The sequence below is a fragment of the Rhinoderma darwinii genome, chromosome 7 (genome assembly GCF_050947455.1).
Source record: "Rhinoderma darwinii isolate aRhiDar2 chromosome 7, aRhiDar2.hap1, whole genome shotgun sequence".
NCBI lineage: Eukaryota > Metazoa > Chordata > Amphibia > Anura > Rhinodermatidae > Rhinoderma > Rhinoderma darwinii.
In genome coordinates, this window is record NC_134693.1 from 16,144,776 (window position 1) to 16,169,413 (window position 24,638).

A 24,638-nucleotide genomic window follows, 5' to 3' on the forward strand; every position below is an offset into this window, starting at 1 on the left:
TGGAGTGGTGTGTGAAGGATTTTTTTTTGCGGGAGGAGTTATAGTTTTTTATTGGCACCATGTAAAGTACCATATAATGGGTGAATTGGAAAAAACTGAGATTCCTCCATGGTTTTTTGGATTTAGTTTTTACTGTATATATTTACCTTCTCTTAAGGTAAAAGTAGATTTAACATATACATTTACCTTAAGAGAAGGTAAATATATACAGACCCAGAACCAAGCTCAGTACATATATACAACACCAGAACCAAGAACAGTACATATATACAGCACGAGAACCAAGCTCAATACATATATACAACACCAGAACCAAGCTCAGTACATATATACAGCACTAGAACAAAGCTCAGTACATAAATACAGCCCCAGAAGCAAGCTCAGTACATAAATACAGCCCCAGAACCAAGCTCAGTACATATATACATCCCCAGAACCAAGCTCAGTACATATATACATCCCCAGAACCAAGCTCAGTACATATATACAGCCCCAGAACCAAGCTCAGTACATATATACAACACCAGAACCAAGAACAGTACATATATACAGCACGAGAACCAAGCTCAGTACATATATACAACACCAGAACCAAGCTCAGTACATATATACAGCACTAGAACAAAGCTCAGTACATAAATACAGCCCCAGAAGCAAGCTCAGTACATAAATACAGCACCAGAACCAAGCTCAGTACATATATACAGCACCAGAACCAAGCTCAGTACATATATACATCCCCAGAACCAAGCTCAGTACATATATACATCCCCAGAACCAAGCTCAGTACATATATACATCCCCAGAACCAAGCTCAGTACATTGGTTCTGGGGATGTATTACACTGTATACACTGCACTCTTGAATATAATAGTACAATGCACTGCACCCCTGAATATAATAGTACTATACATTGTACTCCTGAATATAATAGTACTATACACTGTGCCCCTGAATATAATGGTACTATGCACGGTGCCCCTGAATGTGTGTGTGTGTGTGTGTGTGTGTGTGTGTGTGTATGTGTGTGTATAGGAGACAGCATATCTATTGCACTACGACCCTACAAACTATGGATAGGATTAGATACAGTGGCTCAGCACAGTATCACACATGATAGGATTAGATGCAGTAGCTCAACAGACAGTATCACACATGATAGGATTAGATAAAGGGACCAGCTCGTTGACATTGCGGTTCCAGCGCTGGACCCAGAAAAGGTAAGTATAAGAATTGTTTTGCTTCTTTATCTGTTACTAATTATATTTGTGTGTTTGTGTTATTTTACAGGTTCGGTTGTTGGACTACGTCGGATTCGAGGACTACTTCAATGGTAGCGTTTTTTTTATTCTCAATAAAATGGTTAATGAGGGTTGTGTTTGTTTTTTTATTTCAATAAAATATTTTTTCTATGTCCTTGTATTTTTTAAACTTTATTATTACCGCCTTAATAGCTGCTGGCTGATTGACAACATCCATTACTAAGGCGGGGCTTAATGTTAGCAGGCAGAGAGGCTAACACTAACCCCCATTAGTGGTACTGGGAAGAGCCGGGTACGAACCAGTACCCGACCATCTGTAGTGATGGTCGGGTACCGGGTCAGCCACAGGCCGGTAATATCAGCCTGGGAAAGGCCAAAAAAAGTGACCCTTCCCCCCTGGTAATGCTAGGAAGCTGCTGTGGTATCTGGCGGGGTCCCCCCCATTTTTCATAACCAGCCAGAGACAAGAAAGCAGCAGCAGGTTAACATTACCAGGGGGGAAGGGCCACAGTTTTTGGTCTTTCCCAGCCTAATAATACCATCTTGCAGCCGCCCCATTGCCCGAGCATCACTACAGATGGTCAGGTACTGGATCATACCCGACTTTTCCCGATACTCCTGGTGGCCGTGGGTACCGGGGTAATAATAGGGGTTAGTGTTAGCCTCTGTACTAAGGATCACACATGGGCCATGTATCTAAGCCTACCATGTGCTTATGTAAGATGCTTAGATACAGGGCCCAGCAGACGGGATCACACATGGGCCATGTATCTAAGCCTACCATGTGCTTATGTAAGATGCTTAGTTACAGGGCCCAGCAGACAGGATCCCACATGGGCCATGTATCTAAGCCTACCATGTGCTTATATAAGATGCTTAGACACAGGGCCCAGCAGACAGAATCACACATGGGCCATGTATCTAAGCCTACCATGTGCTTATGTAAGATGCTTAGATACAGGGCCCATCAGACAGGATCACACATGGGCCTTGTATCTAAGCCTACCATGTGATTGGCTTAGATACAGGGCCCAGCAGACAGCATCACACAATCTGTGACCCTGTCTCATGAGCCCTCTAAGCCTGCTACATCGTAGGCTTAAAAGGGATTGTCCAGTCCCTAAACATTGATGGCCTATCCTCAGGATAGGCCATCAATACCTGATGGCTTGGGGTCAGTCTCCCGGGACCCGCCTATCACCTGTTTTGAAGGGGCCGCAGCGCTGTTACTACAGCTGCTTCCCCTTCATTTCACTTACTCGCTCACACTGTGAATCGCTGACACGGATTCACAGTGTGAGCAAGTGACCGGAATGAAGGGGAAGCACCAGCTCTCGTACGAGCGCTGCGTCCCCTTCAAAACAGGTGATTGGCGGGGGTCCTGGGAGTCAGACCCCGCCAATCAGCTTTAAGCAGACAGGGATATGAAACACCCTCCTCTTCAGCAGCGGTGGATGTCCTGACTCTATCCAGGATCAGGATGCTGTGCGCGGCGCATAGCGTTGTGACATCATGTGCTGCGCACCGGAAACAGGAAGGTAAGTACTGTAGTTACTATAGTAAAGGGCCCACGGCTTCCGTTACTATAGTAACTTTTTACTGTGTAGTGCGGCCCCTATAGCTACGCCACTGGTTGGGTGAGCGATCCCGCTTCACTCCGGTTCTCTGAACCGGCTGTAATTTTAACAGCCGGTAAGGGAGAAACGGGGCAAACTGGGCCCCATTCCAGCTTCGAGCCCCAGGCACTTGCCCATATTGCCCTCATTATAATCCGCCCCCAACTACAACACAATAAAAACGGTCCAAGGAATGCACCATGCCATTTCGACTCTGCTTTGCTTTTTGCAGGTGGCCACATGGTCGGCCATTGTCTATATTGGCTGGCCATGCAGCAGTCTGGATAAAGCCAGGCATAGCCGAAAGAGACCAAGTGGCACAATGCTTTCTATGCACTGCTGCCATTTCGGACCCCCAACAATCTGACTTTGGTGGCACATCCTAGCGCTATGCCACCAATGTCTGTGATGAGACGACCCCTTGAATTTGTAAATTAATGTAACCAGATGCTGTATTCTAATTGACTCAACCATTGGGTATCCTCCAGGAAAGATGGCATCCTGGTATTAGGCGTAGGTATCATAGGTACAGTCTACAACTTGGAACATGATGCCCATTTCAGCCAGGAATTCTTTGCATATTGGCAGGGCCAATTTATTCCCTTCCTCTTGAAAGAGAAATCATCTTAATGTACAGGACATATATCTATTTCCATGTCAATATTTGGAAAGATGGCGTGCACCCAAGGCAGGGGGAGCAGTTACGGGAGATCATTTCCAGATATGCAGAAGAAGGCATTAATTTCTCATTTTTACTGTACAATGCAGAATTTACGATTCTAACTCTCATCATAATTTTATTGTTTATAGATTGAAAGCAGGTTCCGCTTCACGAAGCAGAATGAGTATTTAAAACTTAAGCTGATAAATCCAAGAAGCCTAAATAGCTTTCTTAGAATGAATTCTGTATGCTCTTAAGCCATTCATTGCTGTATAAATTGTCTACCGGCCGCAAGCATAAAAACTCCTACAAATATATTAGTGGTGAATCAGTATCTCGTAATGAAATATACACAGAATAATGTAGATTAATCCGCCACGTGACAAGCGCTGATGGACAGAATGACAAAACCGTGTCACACGGGGACAAGATATGTTTTCTTTATAGGAGTTTCCCCATCTTACAAAGTGATGGCATATCGCGCGATGCCATCACTTTATGATCGTGAGGGTCTGACCACTGGGATCCCCATCGATCCTGAGAATGAAGGGTCTGCAGCTCTGATTTAGCGCTGTGTCCCCGTCTATGTTTTCCCTCCAAAGTGATGCTCCAAGCCACACAGCTGTGCAGGGAATTGCATCCGGCTCCATTGAAAGGGAACTAGGCAGGCTGCGGTCCCCCGCACATCCGAGAGGCGCCAGCGTGCAGGGAAAAATAGCGAAGGGGACGCAGCGTTAATTCAGGGCTGCGTCCTCTTCAATCTCAGGATTACTGGGGGTCCATGAGTTCGGATCCCACCGTTTATAAAGTGATGCGATATTCTAGAGATATCACTTTATATGATGGGAATACCCCTTCAGGCCGGGTTCATACCGTAAATACTGCGGATATGCTATAAATGTCTGATTGATTCGGGTACCAGAACCTATGTAAAAAACGGCGGTCACTCGAGTATGCGGGTTCGGCTGTTTCCGCAAACTCCCATAGGAATCAATAAGGAAAGCAGCGTAAATGTGTGTTCTCGGTGTAATGTCCGTGGCTGCGGGCCGTCAGCTTCAATCCCTCCCTGACAGCCGCAGCCACTAGTCGGCAAGCGCTGGCCCCAGCCTCCTCCTCAGGAGACGCCAGCGCTCACTTCCACTCACCTCAGCCGGATCCCAAAGGGTGCGCACACACACTCGTGCCCGCTCTTAAAGGGGCAGCGAGCGCACCGGACCTTTGATGAACTTTGAAATCGTGAGTACCCTGGACTATAAGAGGGGTCCAGTCCCCTGCTTCTATGCCTGAGCGTTGCTGATGTTTCCTAACTTTGTCTATGTGATGGCCTCCTAGTGTTTTCCTGTTCCTGTTCCCAGCATTCCATACTATCCTGGTTGAGCACTGTGCTGTGCCAAAGCCGCGTCGTGCTGTATCCCACGTCTGACCTGCTTCACCTCGCCTGACGTCTACCTGCTGCCTAGTCCAAGCCGAGTCTGCCCTGCTGCTGTCCGAGCTGCCACAGGTACCTATACGAACTATAGACATTGACCTGCGCCCTGTTGGCCAGCTGCCTTGCCGCCAAGGCGGTACGGCCCAGTGGGTTCACAGACCCTTCGTGACACTCGCCTGGATGCGGCGGGACAGAGGTCAGGTGACGCGCATCTATTCTGTGGATATGCTATAAATAACTCAGGTGGGAATACCCCTTTAAATAAACCCCTTCAGCTCCATGTTGTGCTCCTCACCTGCAGAACATCTTTTTGTAGTTTCCACAGATCCACCGTAATGTGCATCACTGGCTGCAGGTCCGGGGTGCTGTTTACTCTTCTCACGGGCTGTTAAATGTTAGTAATAGAAAAAAGCCTCATGAAATAGCGTCCTTATACACAACAATGTCACAGCGTTATGATCCCGTCTCACCAAGGTCACACAATGCAGTTTATGGTTTAAATTATGTTGTGTTTAACTTTTGTAGTCCAAATAACCTCCCCCGTCCTCAATAAAGCAGAACTGTCACCATCTTCATAACCTCCATATACTTTTTATTTATACTTAAAGGGGTATTCCGGTTACAACAAGTTACCCCATATCTGTAGGGTAAGGGGTAACTTGCTGATCGATGGGTGTCCGACAGCTCGGACCCCCACATTTTACAAGAACGGGGACCCCGAACTTGCCCGAACTCCTGTTCGAACCAAGCAGCATGTCGCTCATGCGCACTGCTGCTCCATTCATTTATCTAAGGGAGCGCCGGAGATAGCAAAGTGCAGTGTTCAGCTTTTTCGGGTGCTGGCATAGAGAATAAATGGAGCGGCATTGCGCATGAGCGACCTGCCACTCGGTTCAAACTTGGGGTTCGGGCAACTTTGGGCTCCCCGTTCTGTCGGACACCCACCAATCATCAAGTTACCGCTTACCCTCAATATAAGGGGTAACTTGCTGAAACCGGAATAGCCCTTCAAAGGGAAACTCCACTTTTGATCAAAAATGTATAACATTTCACAGTTAAATTCCACGTCCTTGTAAATACTTTGCACTGATTTTTTTTTACTTTAGACATAAATAGAGGAGAGATCAGAATTCTGTCGGTTTCCTGTTCCCAGAGAGCAGTGCATTCTGGGAGCTCCAATGGCAGATACACAGTCAGAGCTTAGCTGTCAGGTCACATGTTTGACAAAAGGGCGGAGGTAAACCACTGTCTGTTTCCAAGGACGACCAGCAGAATTTTGAAAGCAGCATAAAGTAACTCAACATCTGTCAGAAATAGTATTTGGAAGTTACTCAATATGTTATGGTGATTTCGGGGAAGAAGTGTGTTGGAGAACCAGATTTAAACATTTCAGATGCAAGTAAAAAAAAAATAGGAAGCCTGACAACACATTGTCCACAGTGTAGTCAGCCACGCCCCCTTCCCTGCATTACTCACAGGTCTTGCCCACCTTAATGTCCTGCTATGCAGATTCCCGGTCAGAGATAGAAGAGATGCTACTCTATGGGTGTTCTGCTCGTTGCACGCACACAGCTTCAGACAGGCTTTTAGAGGAGTGGCTGTTGCTATACACATGCAGCAGCTCCCTTGCAGCGCCACCACAGGGGAAATTCAGAATTCCCATTGAAATCAATGTGCAGGAAACGCTCTTTGTAGCCGCATAGCCGATCATAAATAAACATTATGCCTTTAAGGCATTTATTTATATAGATACCAGATACCTCCTTTTTATTTTTTACCAGTTTAATCACAGGGACTCTTCTGCGGTTCAACGGAAGGTCCCAAAAAGGATGTCTCAATACAGCTTTAACAAGAGGGCTCGTTCTGTTCTCCTGGCTTCCCCTGCTCCGATAATGTAATTTCTTCCTCTGCTTCTCCAGCTGAGAAATAAGGCTACAAATATACACACACAACATATTATTTTTTTAGTATACTTTGCAAATATTCTAAGCCTGGGGTAATATATGAAGGATGAAAAGTCGCAAAGTGACCCTGCACATTAATAATGGAGATTCGTATTGCAGTCATAGTGAAGATTGGATTTTCTGTATCTTATTTTATTTTGTATATGGATACTTCATTTTTCTTTTTTATGTCGCCATCACTTCTCCCTAAGTCCCAGTGCTCTCTTTAGCTTTGAGCTATCTCTCATCTACCTGCTCTGTCTGAGCTCCCTTCAGTTTCTAACTCTTCACTGAGACAGGTATATCTCTCGAAGGAAAACTCAGCAGCATTATCCAGATCAGGGGCTTAGTGAACAGTAGATCGTGGGCCGGGATTATGAGCAAATGCAGCAATATTGCAACAAAACAAGGCAGAAGTCTAAATATGTTTTAAGCCTTGGATTTAAAGGTGTTGTCCACTTTGGTCAATTTCTACTTGTTAGAAGGTTTTCTTGACAATAAGCAAATGACAAAGTGTCCTCCTGTTGAGACCCCCAGTGATCAGCAATAATAAGTGGGGAAACCGTACAGTAAGTGTTCAATTACCCTGCAGCGCCACCACAGGATTAACTATGCATTACATCGTGTCTATTCAAAACAATGGATTATCTGTGTAATGCAGGACAGGACAGATCCTCCACAATAAGAGACACTCTTTGTAGCCGCTCATGAGGATCCTGAACAAAGGATTCTTCTATATTAATTCTGAATTCCCTTATAGGGATTATGAAACTGGGTTTCTAAACTAGAAAACCCCTTTAAAGTAATAAAAAAGGCGATTAATGTATAATTTGTAATGAAAAAATAAAAATGTAACTTGTATTTTATGGATTTTAATCCTCACACTCTCTTATAAGTCCACAATGGTCTTACTCAATGATTGACAGGGTTCCTGTTACTCACCTCGCACCATCCCAGCAGCGCATCTCTGCGAGAGGTCATCTCCATGTCCATTGTACAGTCCGTTCTCCACAGCCAGAAAACTCCAAGGCCTAGGTAAGAGAGGGGAGATCGCTTCGGGCCTGACACTTTCTTGCCCGATGATAAAATCCTGTTACTTCCTGGATTCTGGCACACCTGGAAATTTTATTGAATATTAGATTTCAGATTCCTCTCGTGTCTCTTCAGAAGCCCATATGTCTCACGTCGGTCAATGGATACTTTACACCACAGGGATACGTCACGCTTCAAATGGTTCCAGTCCGGCTTCAAGTCGAGGTCCTTCATGACAAAGAGTTCCTGTCCCTGGTCCCTCAATGTTCTTGTGGTACTGTGTTCTTGGGATTACGCTGGCTCAGACTATACTCTTCTACTAGTGACTGGACGTCTGGCCAAATTTTCTCGCTGGGGATCTTCCTGTTTTTAGTATTGCCTTCTTGAATTGAATTGTAATTTGGAATTACCGCTCAGGTCAGCTGCTCAATCTGAGCTGCCCCCTCCATGCTAAAACTTTGATGGCGTATTTTCTAAAAAGGTAGCAAAGACCCTCCCAGCACATTGTCCCTACGGCTGTGGTATTCTGCTCCTTCCTGGCCACACTCCTCCCAGGTGTAGGGAGTACCCGCTATCCCTACCAGAGACTAAAGCGGTGTCTATATCAAAGAGAACTTGGAGAAAGGGTTTATTCCGGAACACTCTTCCCTAGCTGGAGATGGATTCTTCTTCGCCAAGAAGAAGGATGGAAGCCTGATGAATTGATTATCGTGGATTCAACAAGATCACTGTGAGGAACAGACACCCGCTCAGAATTGTTTGATCGGATTAACGGAGCTCGTTATTTGACAAGTTTGGATCTGCTGGGGCCTATAATTCAATCCTGATCGAGGAGGGAGAGGAGTGGAAAACCGTCTTCAACACCCAGGATGGGCATTATGAATTCCTGGTGATACGTCCTGGTCTACCTAGATGACACCTTAATCTGCTCGCAAGATCTGAAAACTCAAAGTGCTCACGTCTGTTAAGTATTTCTTTGGATCCAACAGAATTCTCTAAATGCCAAGTTGGAGATCCAGTCAAGGATTCTTATTTTCCAAATTGGCCTCAATTAGTGGGTCTCATGGCTCCCCAAAGATTCCTGAGCTTCACAAACTATTATCGTAAATTCATTAAAAATTTGTCCCTGGTGTCCTTTCCACTCACTGCCTTAACCCGAAAGAAGACTAATTGCGTTATTGACCAGCTTTTGCAGTTCAAGCCTTCTTCCATTATAAGACATGCTTCTCTTCGGACACGGTTCTCCATCATCCTGATCCTAATAAGCTGTTCTTCTTGGAGGTTGATGCTTCCTCAATTGGAGTTGGAGCTGTTCTCTTCCAACAGTCGGAGGGTAACAAACATATTCCATGTTGTTTCTTCCCTAAGAAGTTCTCTCCTGCCAAGAAAAACAATTCCATCGGAGACAGAGAATTGCTAGGAGTGGAATGTGCCCAAAAGGAATGGTGATATCTATTGAAAGGACACAAAATTTCCCATCACTATCTTCACTGACCACAAAAATTTGGAGTATCTCCAGCCTGTAGACTCAATCCACACCAAGCAGGTTGGAAACTCTTCTTTTCACCTTTTGATTTAATCTTTCTAGATCTCTATAGCATGTATGTATATAAAAAAAAATAGAGTGCATGCAAAAGGTGAATAGACAATTTAAAGGGGTTATAACATGTCAATAGGAGATGTCAAAACTCAAACTGGATGGTTTCTAACGCATTTCGGTGGATGAGAGTTACAGAAACTGCTCTCACTCAAAAAGTTTGCACAAGGTCTAGACATAGACATGTTATGAAGGACTATTTTGGAAAACCTATTAGCGAATTTTTTGGAGTTAATAGAGGGGGGTGCTACGTTCAAGATCCTCATCTCTTGGCCAGAGTGGAGAGGGGTTACATAGAGCCTCTCTCTCTGGATGACCTGTCCTGTCCAGCATTACACAGACTACCCATGAATTTAAATAGTCACTGCGTAGTACTTTGTTTCCCCTGTGGTGGTGCTGTTAGGAAATTGAACATTACTGCTAGGCTTCCCTACAGATTTCAGATGATCGCCGGGGGTCCCTGCTGGGAGACCCTTTGTGATCTGCTTATTTTCAAGGGACTCTTCTAACAAGTTAGGACTGCCGAAAGCAGAGAACCCTTTAAGCTTGTTATCACATGACCGGAATACGATTTGTCGAATATTATGAACTCAATGTTTTATTTTATCAAGGGCTACATAAAATAATGATGTTGGGGCTGCAGAGAGTTACCTTACTTGATGGACCGGGAGTCTTAATGCTGTAGGTAACCCCAATAACCTTTATTTATAGCCTGAAATGCTACACTGAGCCAGATGAACTCCGAGACTGCATTTTCTACTCTTTCAGCCACTTACACTCCAACGTACACAGGAGAATGAATATTTTCACTGTGCTCATGCCCTCCAGACTTTGCTACTTAAGACTTTATTTCACCCAAAAGATCAGGGCTAAGGGAGGTACGGGCTCTTTATGGAGGCCTATTACTGTTATATAGCAGTATGTTCATGACACGCTGGGGCCCGAAAACTTTATGGGAACATAAACCACTTTCTGAAACATGGTTTTTTTTGCCCATCTTGCTCGAAACAAACATAAAATAATGTGAACGTATTCCACGTACCCCATTCTCCGGCGCACTAAATATCCTCGTATCCATTTCTGGACAATTAGCACCGGGGAACAACGTGCCAAAACGCGATTGATTTTTCTAATGATTTCATTCACTACTTTCATTTCATTCTCCAGGCTGATATCCTGCAACATAACAAGAGCATAATCAATGCGACACGTGATGTCCTAACAAAGAGACGCTGTGCACAGACGCTCGTTTGAGGCTTAAGCATGAAATATTGAAGATTCGCCACGGAGAGGGAGCTTTCAGGTTGTACGGATTTTAAATTCGTAGTAAACAAAGCATTGTCTCATTAATGTGTTACAACTGGATGTGTGGAATAAAGGAAGGCCGAACGTGATTACCGAAAGGACAATTCCATTTACTGGAAAGGTCGATAGGGGATGTTCTAACCTTAAGGCTGGATTCACACGAGCACATTATGTCCGTAATGGATGGAACGTATTTCGGCCGCAAGTCCCGGACCGAACACGCTGCAGGGAGCCGGGCTCCTAGCATCATAGTTATGTACGACGCTAGGAGTCCCTGCCTCGCTGCGGGACAACTGTCCCGTAATCATGTTTTCAGTACGGGACAGTAGTTCCACGGAGAGGCAGGGACTCCTAGCATCGTACATAACTATGATGCTAGGAGCCCGGCTCCCTGCACTGTGTTCGGTCCGGGACTTGCGGTCTAAATACATTCCGTCCATAATGTGCTCGTGTGAATCCAGCCTGACACCTAAGACGTAACCCGTGCACTAATGTCTCACTTACCAGCGCCTCGTTCTATAAAAAGGACTTTCTGGCATCCTAAAATATACACTGGAGAGCGGAGGAAAAGAATTGCAAGACCAAAGTGATATTAATTATTTGTGAAATGTAAAAATAAATTTTGGCAGATGGACAGTGAGACGTATCCTTATTTTTTTCTATCCTTCACATTTTCATTACAAAGATTAAAGTGTAGGTCAGGGTTGATCAGGACAACCGGAGAATCCTCTGCTGGACCCAGGTCCTGATGTGATAATTGCTCCTGCTAAACGTAGTACCCATGAAATCCAACAAGAGGTGTAACTTGAAGCTACAGGGCCCCCACTTACTATGTGCCATTTATAATACTGGCGTCTTCTTATGTGGCAGAGGGACTTTTGGGCCATCTCCGGGACCAGGTGTCCGACTGCTATCTCTGCCCACCTATAGGGTGAAATTACGCAGTGAAACACGCTGCATTTCCGCAATGGAGTGGACACCCTGCGGATTCTGCAACAAGCCCTAAATTATTCACGGATGTTTTACACTATATGTGGATGGAGTTATCAAAACCTCGCTCACATGGATTGTACTGGATTTTCTCTGATTTTCAGTGCGAAATCCAAATAGAAAGTCTGCTACAAATACACGTTTAAATGTGGCCTAAGTGTGCAATTATCACCCCCCAACGATCGCGAGAATCCCCCGTTCTTTATTGAATGGAACTGCATTTACGCATGTGCACTGCCGCTCCAATGTCTATGGGGCCAACACAAACAGCGCTGTACTTTAAATGTAGCGGCAGCGTGAATGTGTGACCGCCACGCTATTCAAAGTCCTCTTCACCGCAGTTGAGCAGTGAGGAGGAACATGGGGTTCGGGACCCTCCCTGTTGAGATCGTTGGGTGTCCCAGCGATCAGACAATAATCACCTATTCTGTGGATAGGTGATAATCGCCAATTCTGGTACAATCTCTTTAAGCTTAAAGGGGGTTTTATACTGGACGATTATGGGGCAGACGAGCGTTCATAAAACGTTTATTACCAATAATTGCCCCGTGTGAATAGGGCAGCGAACAGCATATCATCTGCTGATCGTATAGTTTTAAAAAAGTAAAATATTATGGTTGTCGGCAGCACATCTTGCTGTGTAAACAGGGAGACGCGCTGCCGACATGATAATAACGTATAGGGGACGAGCGATCGGAGTAACGACCACTCGTCCCCATCCATAGCACCGTGTGACAGGAGCAAATGAGCGCCGATCAACGATGTCTTGTTGATCGGCGCTCGCTGCATCGGCCTTTACACAAGGCTCATTCATATCAATGTGTTGTCTGTGTAATACAGGACAGGTCCTCCAGAGACGCTCTATGTAACCGCTCTCCACTGAGGCCAAGAGATGAGAATCCTGAACAGAGGACCCTCTTCTATTAACTTATAAAACCCTAATAGGCTGTGTGAAAAAGGGTTTTGTAGACTGGACAACCACTTTAAAGCAGGGGTTTCCAACCAGGGTTTGGTAGACTCACTGAGGTTCTTTTGAACACAGTCAGTGGTGCCCTGGCAGAAATCTTCAGTGCAAATGGAGGGTTAATCTTTAGTTCATTTTAAAATGTTTGTCATGTGGTGGACATTTACGGGGTGTTCACACGTCGTGGTCAATTTAGCACCCGTAATGCTTTCCCTGCCCTTACAATGACTGTTATTGTACGGATAATGAAAAGGGGTTCTTCAGGATGGGAAAACATAGTCCGTCACTGCCATTTTTTAATTGTAAACTGTTGCTAAAATTTAACTTTTTGTAAATTTGTCTTTTCATGTTGTATATCCTTAGATCAAAAGAAAGTCCAAACTTACATTACCTTGCTGGACACGGGTAACAGGTTGATGTATAATTCAGGACTAAGAGCCTTGAACTTTCCCTGAAGGTTCCAGTCCTCAATAATTTCTTCATCAGAAACCACAAAGTTATCCAAGGCTTTTAACGACCATATACTGTTGACGACCATATGCCTGTAACTCTTCTGTAGGCTCAGTGGTGTATCATACAAACTCAATGCAATGAGATTTGGACAAGAGGACAGCGATTCGACATTTTCCACATTTCTGATCCTGTTGTTGTGCAGATAAAGCAGCTTCAAGTCTTTTAATTCCTTCCAAAATCCATGACCAGGAAGATTCTGAATCTGAAAGAGACAAGTACTGTGGACATTACTCATAAAGGCCCAGAGGGGTAACTTGGCCCCAATGCAAAATCTTTATCCTTCCATGTGCCATTTATAATACTGGCGTCTTCTTATGTGTCAGAGGGACCTTTGGGCATCTCAGGCAGCAAGGCCCGGGTGTGGATGCCACCTCTGCACCCCTGTAAAGGCCACATATGGTCACTTATATAGTACACCTATTATTTTATCAAGAAAAAAAAATTATGTAACTACACATTCAAGGACCAATAGGTCAGTTTGCTTAGTAAGAAGACTAGAATGGATAAATACGTATAGTGGATGAGTTAGAAGATGGTTTCATTTAAAGGCTATGTACACCTTTGAAAAAGTTTTTTGTTTTATTTTAATAAAAATGTCTATCCGTGTGTTTAATGAAACTTTCTAATTACATTTTATTAAAAATAATTTTTACTTTTTGAGATATAGCTGCTTTGTATCCTGTAAACAAAGCAACTGTATCTAGGGCTGAAACCTGTATCCATCAGGTCAGCGGGACTGACGGGTTTAGTGTCAGCAGGTCCTGCGTTTCTCTGACAAGCAGGATCGAGCTGTTACCAATCACATCTAAGTTCACAATATAGATGTGATCGATAACAGGTGGATCCTGCATGTCAGAAACGTGCAGGACCCGCTGACACTGAACCCGTCAGTCCCGCTGATTTGACGGATTCAGGTTTCAACGCATGATACAGCTGCTCTGTATACAAGATACAAAGCAGCTGTATCTCAAAAAGTTTAAATAATTTTTAATCAAATGTAATTAGAAAGTTGTACCAAACACACAGATTTTTATTGAAAACAAAACAAAAAACATTGTTTTCAAAAGGTGTGCATAGCCTTTAAGTACAACATTATTGCATGGATACGGTTCTCAAAAAAATATCCATTCTAGTCTATTGACAGATAAGGGCAGTTGGGACCCACCTGTATCACCCATGTCATATTTGGTCACTATGTTGACTGGATAAAACTGTGACTTATCATAGTATCCAACCCACGAAAACATCTGTGTATCCATATTTAGGGGCAGTTAACATGGAGGACATGCTCCCACCCACTGTGTAGAAGGCTTAACCCTTGCATTGGTTTTTAGGCTTCAGTTCCTCCCTCACTACAAAATGCCAATTTCCAGTGGTGAACCTGCCATTGAGATAAGCCATGCCACTATTATTGGGTCTGGAAAGTGAGGGAGTCCGATGCCAATTTGCTTCCCCCCACTCCATTTATGGGGAGGGGTCTTTAGCACTGGGTAAGCCACGCCTTTCTGTTGGCAGACGCGCAGCTCCGCCCCTGCGGAGCAGATGATACTAGAAAAGTGGGATAAATGCAGTTGGTAGATGGTGACGACTACTGGAGGGTGAGTGTGGTGACCAAGGGCCAAGACCAGAATGGCGGGAGGAACCACATTAATTTTGCTATCTAATCCGCTTTCCTTTCTGTGCTCCCCTGCCCATTTCCAAAGTATCTCTGACATTGAAATATAATGTTTAAGTTGATTAACTTTTAATTTTATATATTTTAAAAAAAGATATTTTTGGAAATGTTCATCTTGAAGCCGGAGCAATGTTCTCAGACTCCAGAAAATGCATATTTAAATTACTTTATTTTTAACATTCATTTGTTCATGCAACAATGGACAGCCGGTCACCTGATCGCACTTATGGACCTGATTAAAAGTGCTGTCAGCTGGGAGAAAGTACAGAGGAGATAAATTATGCTCTTCCAATTAAATTGTTCTTATTGTACTTCAACAGGAAGCTTCCCTGGTTAGTTCACTAAAAATAAATGAGATGCTGTGAACTCTTTTCATCATCTGTTCCTTAAGAGTTCATACCTAAAAGTTAGAAGAATGTTGCAGTTACTTTAAAAGTTTTTCATGTTAATTATAGGATGCTTATAAGTATCCGCATTAGGGCAGTCCATCTGCTAACCCTATGGGTTGTATTGGGTCCATTGTTTTGGTCCCTCTGAACCCTTCAATAAGCCTCAATGTCAATGACTATAATGAGAATGAAAATCCTCCGTCATTACAGCCCCTCTAAGGCCCTGTTCACACAGAGTTTTTGCAGGCGGAAAAATCTGCCTAAAAATTCCTTCAGGGATTTTGCGTCAGATTTTGACCTGCCTGCACTCTCTTTGCAGCGTTTTTCGCTGCATTTTTCGGCCGCAGCCATTGAGCGCCACGGGCCATGAAAACCGCTTTCTCTGCCTCCCATTGATGTCAATGGGAGGTCAGAGACAGAAATGCGTGAAGAAAGGGCATGACGCTTATTTTTCCCGCGAGCGATTTATTTATTTTTTCGCTTGAGGGGAAAAAAAGCTCCACCTCCCATTAAAATCAATGGGAGGCATTTTCGGCCGTTTTTTGGAGCGGTTTCTGCATCGAAAACCGCCCAAAAAAAACTGTGTGAACATACACTTAGGGGTCCGGGAGTCCAGGAAGTTTTTATAGTCCGGGGGCTGTCATTGGAAATTTTTTGACACGTTGCCTAATGAACACGACCGTGTGTGCCACCCGAGTCCTGTCCATGATCAGTGGAAATACCAGGCCCAGTTTATGGACAAGAGTGGCGCTGTTTCTGGACAAAAGCAAAAGTGTTTCTGATCTCAGACAAAGCATTAAAGATTATTCTTACCCTTTAAATAAAAATGTTAACATTTTAATTGGGCTGAGCTGCAATACCAATGCAGCCTATGGACAAAAGTGGCGCTGTTTCTGGAAGAAAGCAACCATGTTTTTCGAATTTCGTACAAACCCATTGACAAATATTTCCCATTTAAATAAAAAATAGATGGATACAAGTTTTAACGCTTGAATGGAGCTGAGCTGCAAAACCTCAGGACGCAGATACAATTGAATGCAATGGTAGAGCAGGGGTCCGTTAGCTCCCTGCCCTACAATTCACTATGTAACGCCGTCCGCTCATGGCTCAGCGCAGACAGGCGTGATGACGTCACTGCCTCGCACCTGCCTGTACTGAGCCATGAGCGGCTCGGCACAGAAAGACGTCATTACGCCTGCATGTGCCGACGCACACAGGCCGGAGGAGCAGAGGACTCTCCTCCACTCTTCTTTCGAACGGAGTTAGGTACGTATGTATTTTATTATTTTTATTAGGCACAATTGGGGCTGTGTGGAGGGCCGCTATTGGGGCATCTGTGGGGCATTATACTGCGTGGACGAATCTGTGGGGCACTTATCGGAAAAACGACAGTACCTACCTGATTGCCGTGCAAGTCTAACTTAATGATCTGTACGCAGTTCCTGAGCGCGGTGATGTCCGTTATGTAGTTATTAGCCAGGGCGCAGGACCTCAGAGCGGTGCAGGACTCCAGGACGTCCACTTCTTTTAAGAGCCGTTTATTTAAATATAAAATGACAAGTTTCTTGAGCTCCGCAGTCCGACGATTATCAAGGGAGCGTCCGTGTTCAAGTAAAACGCTCTCCGAGGCGAATACAAGATAACTTTCCTCCATGTTGTCAAATCATTGACCGGGATCCTATAAAGATTCAGAATGTCACAAATAAAAAGTGTAAATCTATATGGATGCGTTCACAAGTCGTGGCCAGGGCCGGTATTAGAGGGTGGCAAACTGGGCAATTGCCCCCTAATACAGGAACACCACCCAGTATGAGGGTATGTTCACACGGCTTATTTTCGGCTGTTTTTCGGGCCGTAAACGCCGAAAAAACGACCGAAAAATCGTAAGCAGAACGCCTCCAAACATCCGCCCATTGATTTCAATGAGAAAAACGGCGTTCTGTTCCGACGGGCCGTTTTTTTACGCGGCCGTTTTGAAAAACGACCGCGTATAAAAGCAGCCGCGAAAAAGAAGTGCATGTCACTTCTTGGGACGTTTTTGGAGGCGTTTTTCATTTACTCTATTGAAAAAAGCTCCAAAAACCGCCGTAAAAAACGCAGCGAAAAATGCGAGTGGCACAAAAAAACGTCTGGAAATCAGGAGCTGTTTTCCCTTGTATTAGGGCACATTCAGACGTGGCGAACAGTCCGCAGTTGAATTCTGCAGCAGCCGTTTTTTTTCTATACATTTTTAGGAAACTTAGTTCAGACGTTGTAGAAAATAACTGTGTGTAAATCAGGCTGCGGTGCAGATTTTTCCCTCCGCATCATGCACATTACATTGCGGAGAGGAAGCGGAATTTCACTGCGTATTTCAGCCTTTGCCATGCAAAAACTGAAATCTGTGGCAAGTCCGCTGTGTTTTCTGCAACGTCTGAATTACCTGTCAAATATGCAAATGTTGGTGCAGATTCGTTGCGTAATTCCGCCACGTGTGAACATGGCCTTAGGATATGTTTACACGGGCTATTTTCAGCCGTTTTTGGGGCCGTGAATGTCGTGATTCGGAAGCAGAACGCCTACAATCATCTTCCCAATGATTTAAATGGGAAATACAACATTCTGTTCCGACGGGGCGTTTTTTTTACGCATCATTTTCAAAAAACGGCGCGTAAAAAGAAGTCCTGTAAAAAGAAGTGCATGTGGTAATGCGATAGATATTGATTGCAGAGTCAAGGGATGATAGACAAGATAGTTGTTGCTGGCGATGGCGGCTGTCAATCAGAGCCATGCCCTCACCGGTGATTGCACGGGCACAACTATGTACAAGCTCCCAGCGCCGCTATATTTAGGTCTGGACGACCCCTTCTTATATTGCATATCACCCTGCAGCCGCTCAGTATTCATTGCTGTCAATGGACGGCTGGTGTCCTCCGCTTTGCTGGACTTGGTTCTTGGGATTGGCTAACAGACTATGGCCCCATGAGCACAACCGTAGTTTTCAGCCGTCATTACAGACCCGTTCATTTCTAATGGCCACGGACACCTTTCAGTATATATATCGATGTGTGTCCGTGCCGTAGAAAAGAACCGCAAAATATAGAACATGTCCTATTCCTGTGCACAATTGTCGCCCATAAAAGTCTAAGATGTGTATTCGTAGCCGTCGGATCCATAAAGGTGGACAGTAAAAACCATTACGTTCCTGTGCATGAGGCCTAAGGGTCTCCTCTGTTATAGATGTAGCAGGGCTGTATTTGTAATTTAAAGTTTTTTTTTCTTTTACAATAGACATGTATGGAATATCAGCAGGATATGCCATAATTTCTGATAGGTTGGGGTCCCACTTCTGAGGTCCCTTCTTATAAGGAGAATTACGGTCCGCTTATTGAGGCGTCCAGGTGGAGAATGAATGAAGAGGTGACCACGCAGCTGCACATCTCCCTTCAAGTCTATGATAGGTATGGAAACAGTGAAGCAAACTTTTTGGGACCCGCCCCTATCAGAAATGAATATACCATGAATGTATATGGTGAGAAAAGCCCTATAATTGTTTCCTTTGTGGAATAAGACAATGCTACAGGTTTACATATGAAAAACCCACAGATAACCAAATGACAAACTCAGCTCTGCTACAACTGCATATCATAATTAGAGGACAACTCCTTTCACAACACACTATGGTAAGGGCTACAAAGCCATCGTCGCAGGTGACTTTGCGACCCGAACCCAAAATGTTTTTGCGTCCTTGTTTTTAATAGGGAAAGATTAAGGTCAAGTCTGTTTAGTCGCGCCACATACGCCCCTGTTTAGCTGCAGCCTGATACATGAACCCCAGATTGTTTGCAACTATTTCTACCAATATTGTGGGTGCAAAATAAAGTCAAAGAGAACTATACCTGCTATTTATAATAATCATACAATATCACATGGTGATACCGGCAAAGACCAGCGGGAGAGAAAGAGTTAATTATTATTGCAGAGGTCCCTGCGGCTCAGTCCTGGTGAGTTACAGGACTGCACAAACCCTGACAGCAGGGAAATCGGCGCCGGCTCATGTCGTCAGCGCCCATTATAGTAGAGGGCGGTGTATAATATACATTATATAGCTCGCTATTCCCAGCTGGCAGCTTCCTGAGAGGCGGCGACAATTACCTGTACTCAGCCGCTTGTCTCGCACTGGGAAGTTCGGATACATGATGTGTGTTACATTCTGCTGCCATGGAAACCACAGAGGGCCAGAGCCATCAGGACTGACACGCCTCTCCGTTGTCACACTGCAGGGCCAGGACATGAACAGTTAATAACAGCCGGGATCTGCAGAGGTTCTTACCGTGAACAACCGCGACAAAGACGCTTCAGATGCTGCGAATACTATGTGATCCTCTCACAAAAATAGATTTTTTGCCATTGAAATGTAATAGTTTGTAATATTAATAATAAAAATAATGTAATAAAAATAATGTAATAACAATATAATAATAATACAAAAATAATAATGTAATAATAATATAATAATAGTAATGATACCTCCGATTATCTTTATTATTATTATTATTATTGTGTAGCACTAGAATTAACAATTTTTGGTCTTTGGGACCACACAAAAAAAAATAATTATTCATTTAAGAATTTATTTATTTGTTGTCTTTTTATATGGCTGACATAAAATCAATATATATATATTTATTGTACATGTTGTTACAGATATGGGAATACCAAACATCACCAAGGCCACAGCCCTCTACTGCCCCCCTGACAACGCCCATGTGAAAATTGTCTGCCACAATGTTATGTGGGCATCTAAAAGTGTTATAGGAGGTTTCTGAGGATGGCACAGGGCTAAATAGACATGATACTGGCATAGAGTTATATAGACACATGAGACTGGCACAGAGTTATATAGACACATGAGACTGGCACAGAGTTATATAGACACATGAGACTGGCACAGAGTTATATAGACACATGTGACTGGCACAGAGTTATATAGACATATGAGACTGGCACAGAGTTATATAGACACATGAGACTGGCACAGTTATATAGACACATGAAACTGGCACAGAGTTATATAGACACATGAGACTGGCACAGAGTTATATAGACACATGAGACTGGCACAGAGTTATATAGACACATGAGACTGGCACAGAGATATATAGACACATGAGACTGGCACAGTTATATAGACATGAAACTGGCACAGTTATATATAGACACATGAGACTGGCACAGAGTTATATAGACACATGAGACTGGCACAGAGTTATATAGACACATGAGACTGGCACAGTTATATAGACATATAGGGCTGGCACAGAGATATATAGACACATGAAACTGGCACAGTTATATAGACATATAGGGCTGGCACAGAGTTATACAGACACATGAGATTGGCACAGTTATATAGACACATGAGACTGGCACAGAGTTATACAGACACATGAGACTGGCACAGTTATATAGACACATGAGACTGGCACAGAGTTATATAGACACATGTGACTGGCACAGTTATATAGACACATGAGATTGGCACAGTTATATAGACATATAGGGCTGGCACAGAGTTATAGACACATGAGACTGGCACAGAGTTATATAGACACATGAGACTGGCACAGAGATATATAGACACATGTGACTGGCACAGTTATATAGACACATGAGATTGGCACAGTTATATAGACACATGAGACTGGCACAGTTATATAGACATATAGGGCTGGCACAGAGTTATATAGACACATGAGACTGGCACAGTTATATAGACATATAGGGCTGGCACAGAGTTATAGACACATGAGACTGGCACAGAGTTATATAGACACATGAGACTGGCACAGTTATATAGACACATGAGACTGGCACAGAGTTATATAGACACATGAGACTGGCACAGAGTTATATAGACACATGAGACTGGCACAGAGTTATATAGACACATGAGACTGGCACAGTTATATAGACACATGAGACTGGCACAGAGATATATAGACACATGTGACTGGCACAGAGATATATAGACACATGAGACTGGCACAGAGATATATAGACACATGAGACTGGCACAGTTATATAGACACATGTGACTGGCACAGAGTTATATAGACACATGAGACTGGCACAGAGTTATATAGACACATGAGACTGGCACAGAGTTATATAGACACATGAGACTGGCACAGAGTTATATAGACACATGTGACTGGCACAGAGTTATATAGACACATGAGACTGGCACAGAGTTATATAGACACATGAGACTGGCACAGAGTTATATAGACACATGAGACTGGCACAGAGTTATATAGACACATGAGACTGGCACAGAGTTATATAGACACATGAGACTGGCACAGTTATATAGACACATGAGACTGGCACAGAGTTATATAGACACATGAGACTGGCACAGAGATATATAGACACATGAGACTGGCACAGTTATATAGACACATGAGACTGGCACAGTTATATAGACACATGAGACTGGCACAGTTATATAGACATATAGGGCTGGCACAGAGTTATACAGACACATGAGATTGGCACAGTTATATAGACACATGTGACTGGCACAGAGTTATATAGACACATGAGACTGGCACAGAGTTATATAGACATGAGACTGGCACAGAGTTATATAGACACATGAGACTGGCACAGAGATATATAGACACATGAGACTGGCACAGTTATATAGACACATGAGACTGGCACAGTTATATAGACATATAGGGCTGGCACAGAGTTATATAGACACATGAGACTGGCACAGAGTTATATAGACACATGAGACTGGCACAGTTATATAGACACATGTGACTGGCACAGTTATATAGACATATGAGACGGGCACAGTTATATAGACACATGTGACTGGCACAGAGTTATATAGACACATGAGACTGGCACAGAGTTATATAGACACATGAGACTGGCACAGAGTTATATAGACACATGAGACTGGCACAGAGTTATATAGACACATGAGACTGGCACAGTTATATAGACACATGAGACTGGCACAGAGTTATATAGACACATGAGACTGGCACAGTTATATAGACACATGAGACTGGCACAGAGTTATATAGACACATGAGACTGGCACAGAGATATATAGACACATGAGACTGGCACAGTTATATAGACACATGAGAGTGGCACAGTTATATAGACACATGAGACTGGCACAGTTATATAGACATATAGGGCTGGCACAGAGTTATACAGACACATGAGATTGGCACAGTTATATAGACACATGAGACTGGCACAGAGATATATAGACACATGTGACTGGCACAGAGTTATATAGACACATGAGACTGGCACAGAGTTATATAGACATGAGACTGGCACAGAGTTATATAGACACATGAGACTGGCACAGTTATATAGACACATGAGACTGGCACAGTGGTATAGACATATAGGGCTGGCACAGAGTTATAGACACATGAGACTGGCACAGAGTTATACAGACACATGAGACTGGCAGAGAGTTATATAGACACATGAGACTGGCACAGAGTTATATAGACACATGAGACTGGCACAGAGTTATATAGACACATGAAACTGGCACGGAGTTATATAGACACATGAGACTGGCACAGTTATATAGACACATGAGACTGGCACAGAGATATATAGACACATGAGACTGGCACAGAGTTATATAGACACATGTGACTGGCACAGAGTTATATAGACACATGAGACTGGCACAGAGTTATATAGACACATGAGACTGGCACAGAGTTATATAGACACATGAGACTGGCACAGTTATATAGACACATGAGACTGGCACAGTTATATAGACATATAGGGCTGGCACAGTTATATAGACACATGAGACTGGCACAGAGTTATATAGACACATGAGACTGGCACAGAGTTATATAGACACATGAGACTGGCACAGAGTTATATAGACACATGAGACTGGCACAGAGATATATAGACACATGAGACTGGCACAGAGTTATATAGACACATGAGACTGGCACAGAGTTATATAGACACATGAGACTGGCACAGAGTTATATAGACACATGAGACTGGCACAGAGTTATATAGACATATGAGACAGGCACAGAGTTATATAGACACATGAGACTGGCACAGAGTTATATAGACACATGAGACTGGCACAGAGATATATAGACACATGAGACTGGCACAGAGTTATACAGACACATGAGACTGGCAGAGAGTTATATAGACACATGAGACTGGCACAGAGTTATATAGACACATGAGACTGGCACAGAGTTATATAGACACATGAGACTGGCACAGAGTTATATAGACACATGAGACTGGAACAGAGATATATAGACACATGAGACTGGCACGGAGTTATATAGACACATGAGACTGGCACAGTTATATAGACACATGAGACTGGCACAGAGTTATATAGACACATGTGACTGGCACAGAGTTATATAGACACATGAAACTGGCACAGAGTTATATAGACACATGAGACTGGCACGGAGTTATATAGACACATGTGACTGGCACAGAGTTATATAGACACATGAGACTGGCACAGAGATATATAGACACATGAGACTGGCACAGAGTTATATAGACACATGTGACTGGCACAGAGTTATATAGACACATGAGACTGGCACAGAGTTATATAGACACATGAGACTGGCACAGAGTTATATAGACACATGAGACTGGCACAGAGTTATATAGACACATGAGACTGGCAGTTATATAGACATATAGGGCTGGCACAGTTATATAGACACATGAGACTGGCACAGAGTTATATAGACACATGAGACTGGCACAGTTATATAGACACATGAGACTGGCACAGTTATATAGACACATGAGACTGGCACAGAGTTATATAGACATATAGGGCTGGCACAGAGTTATATAGACACATGAGACTGGCACAGTTATATAGACACATGAGACTGGCACAGTTATATAGACACATGAGACTGGCACAGAGTTATATAGACATATAGGGCTGGCACAGTGGTATAGGGGCATTTCAGGCTGGCACATATTGGATGCATTTGCGGAAATGTATTAATAATCAGATATACTTCTAGTCTAATACACTCGAAACATATTTTATTATGAGTAGATGACAGATAAAATCCGTCTAAGAACATCCATCCCACACACGGGTCACTGTACCCCGGTCACCCGTCACCCTCCCCTCAAACAGAGCCCCGCCTACTGCGCGACATCTCACGCTCACCGCCTTACCTTTCAGCCTCGCCCATAA

General features: G+C 43.6%; 1 protein-coding gene across 2 annotated transcripts in view; it reads right to left on the reverse strand.

Annotated features, from left to right (window-relative positions):
* LRRIQ3 (leucine rich repeats and IQ motif containing 3) overlaps positions 1-19,622 on the reverse strand; it is a 29,058-nt gene extending 9,436 nt beyond the window's left edge. The window contains exons 1-6 of one of the 2 annotated variants that reach the window (XM_075832839.1): positions 19,511-19,622; positions 16,776-17,054; positions 13,191-13,514; positions 10,583-10,716; positions 6,747-6,900; positions 5,264-5,353 (exon numbers count right to left, since the gene is read on the reverse strand). In XM_075832839.1, coding sequence (XP_075688954.1) covers positions 5,264-5,353; positions 6,747-6,900; positions 10,583-10,716; positions 13,191-13,514; positions 16,776-17,030 — 957 coding nt within the window. In that variant the 5' untranslated portion in view covers positions 17,031-17,054; positions 19,511-19,622. The other variant, XM_075832840.1, reaches the window with a different exon arrangement.
* Positions 19,623-24,638: the final 5,016 nt, after the last annotated feature.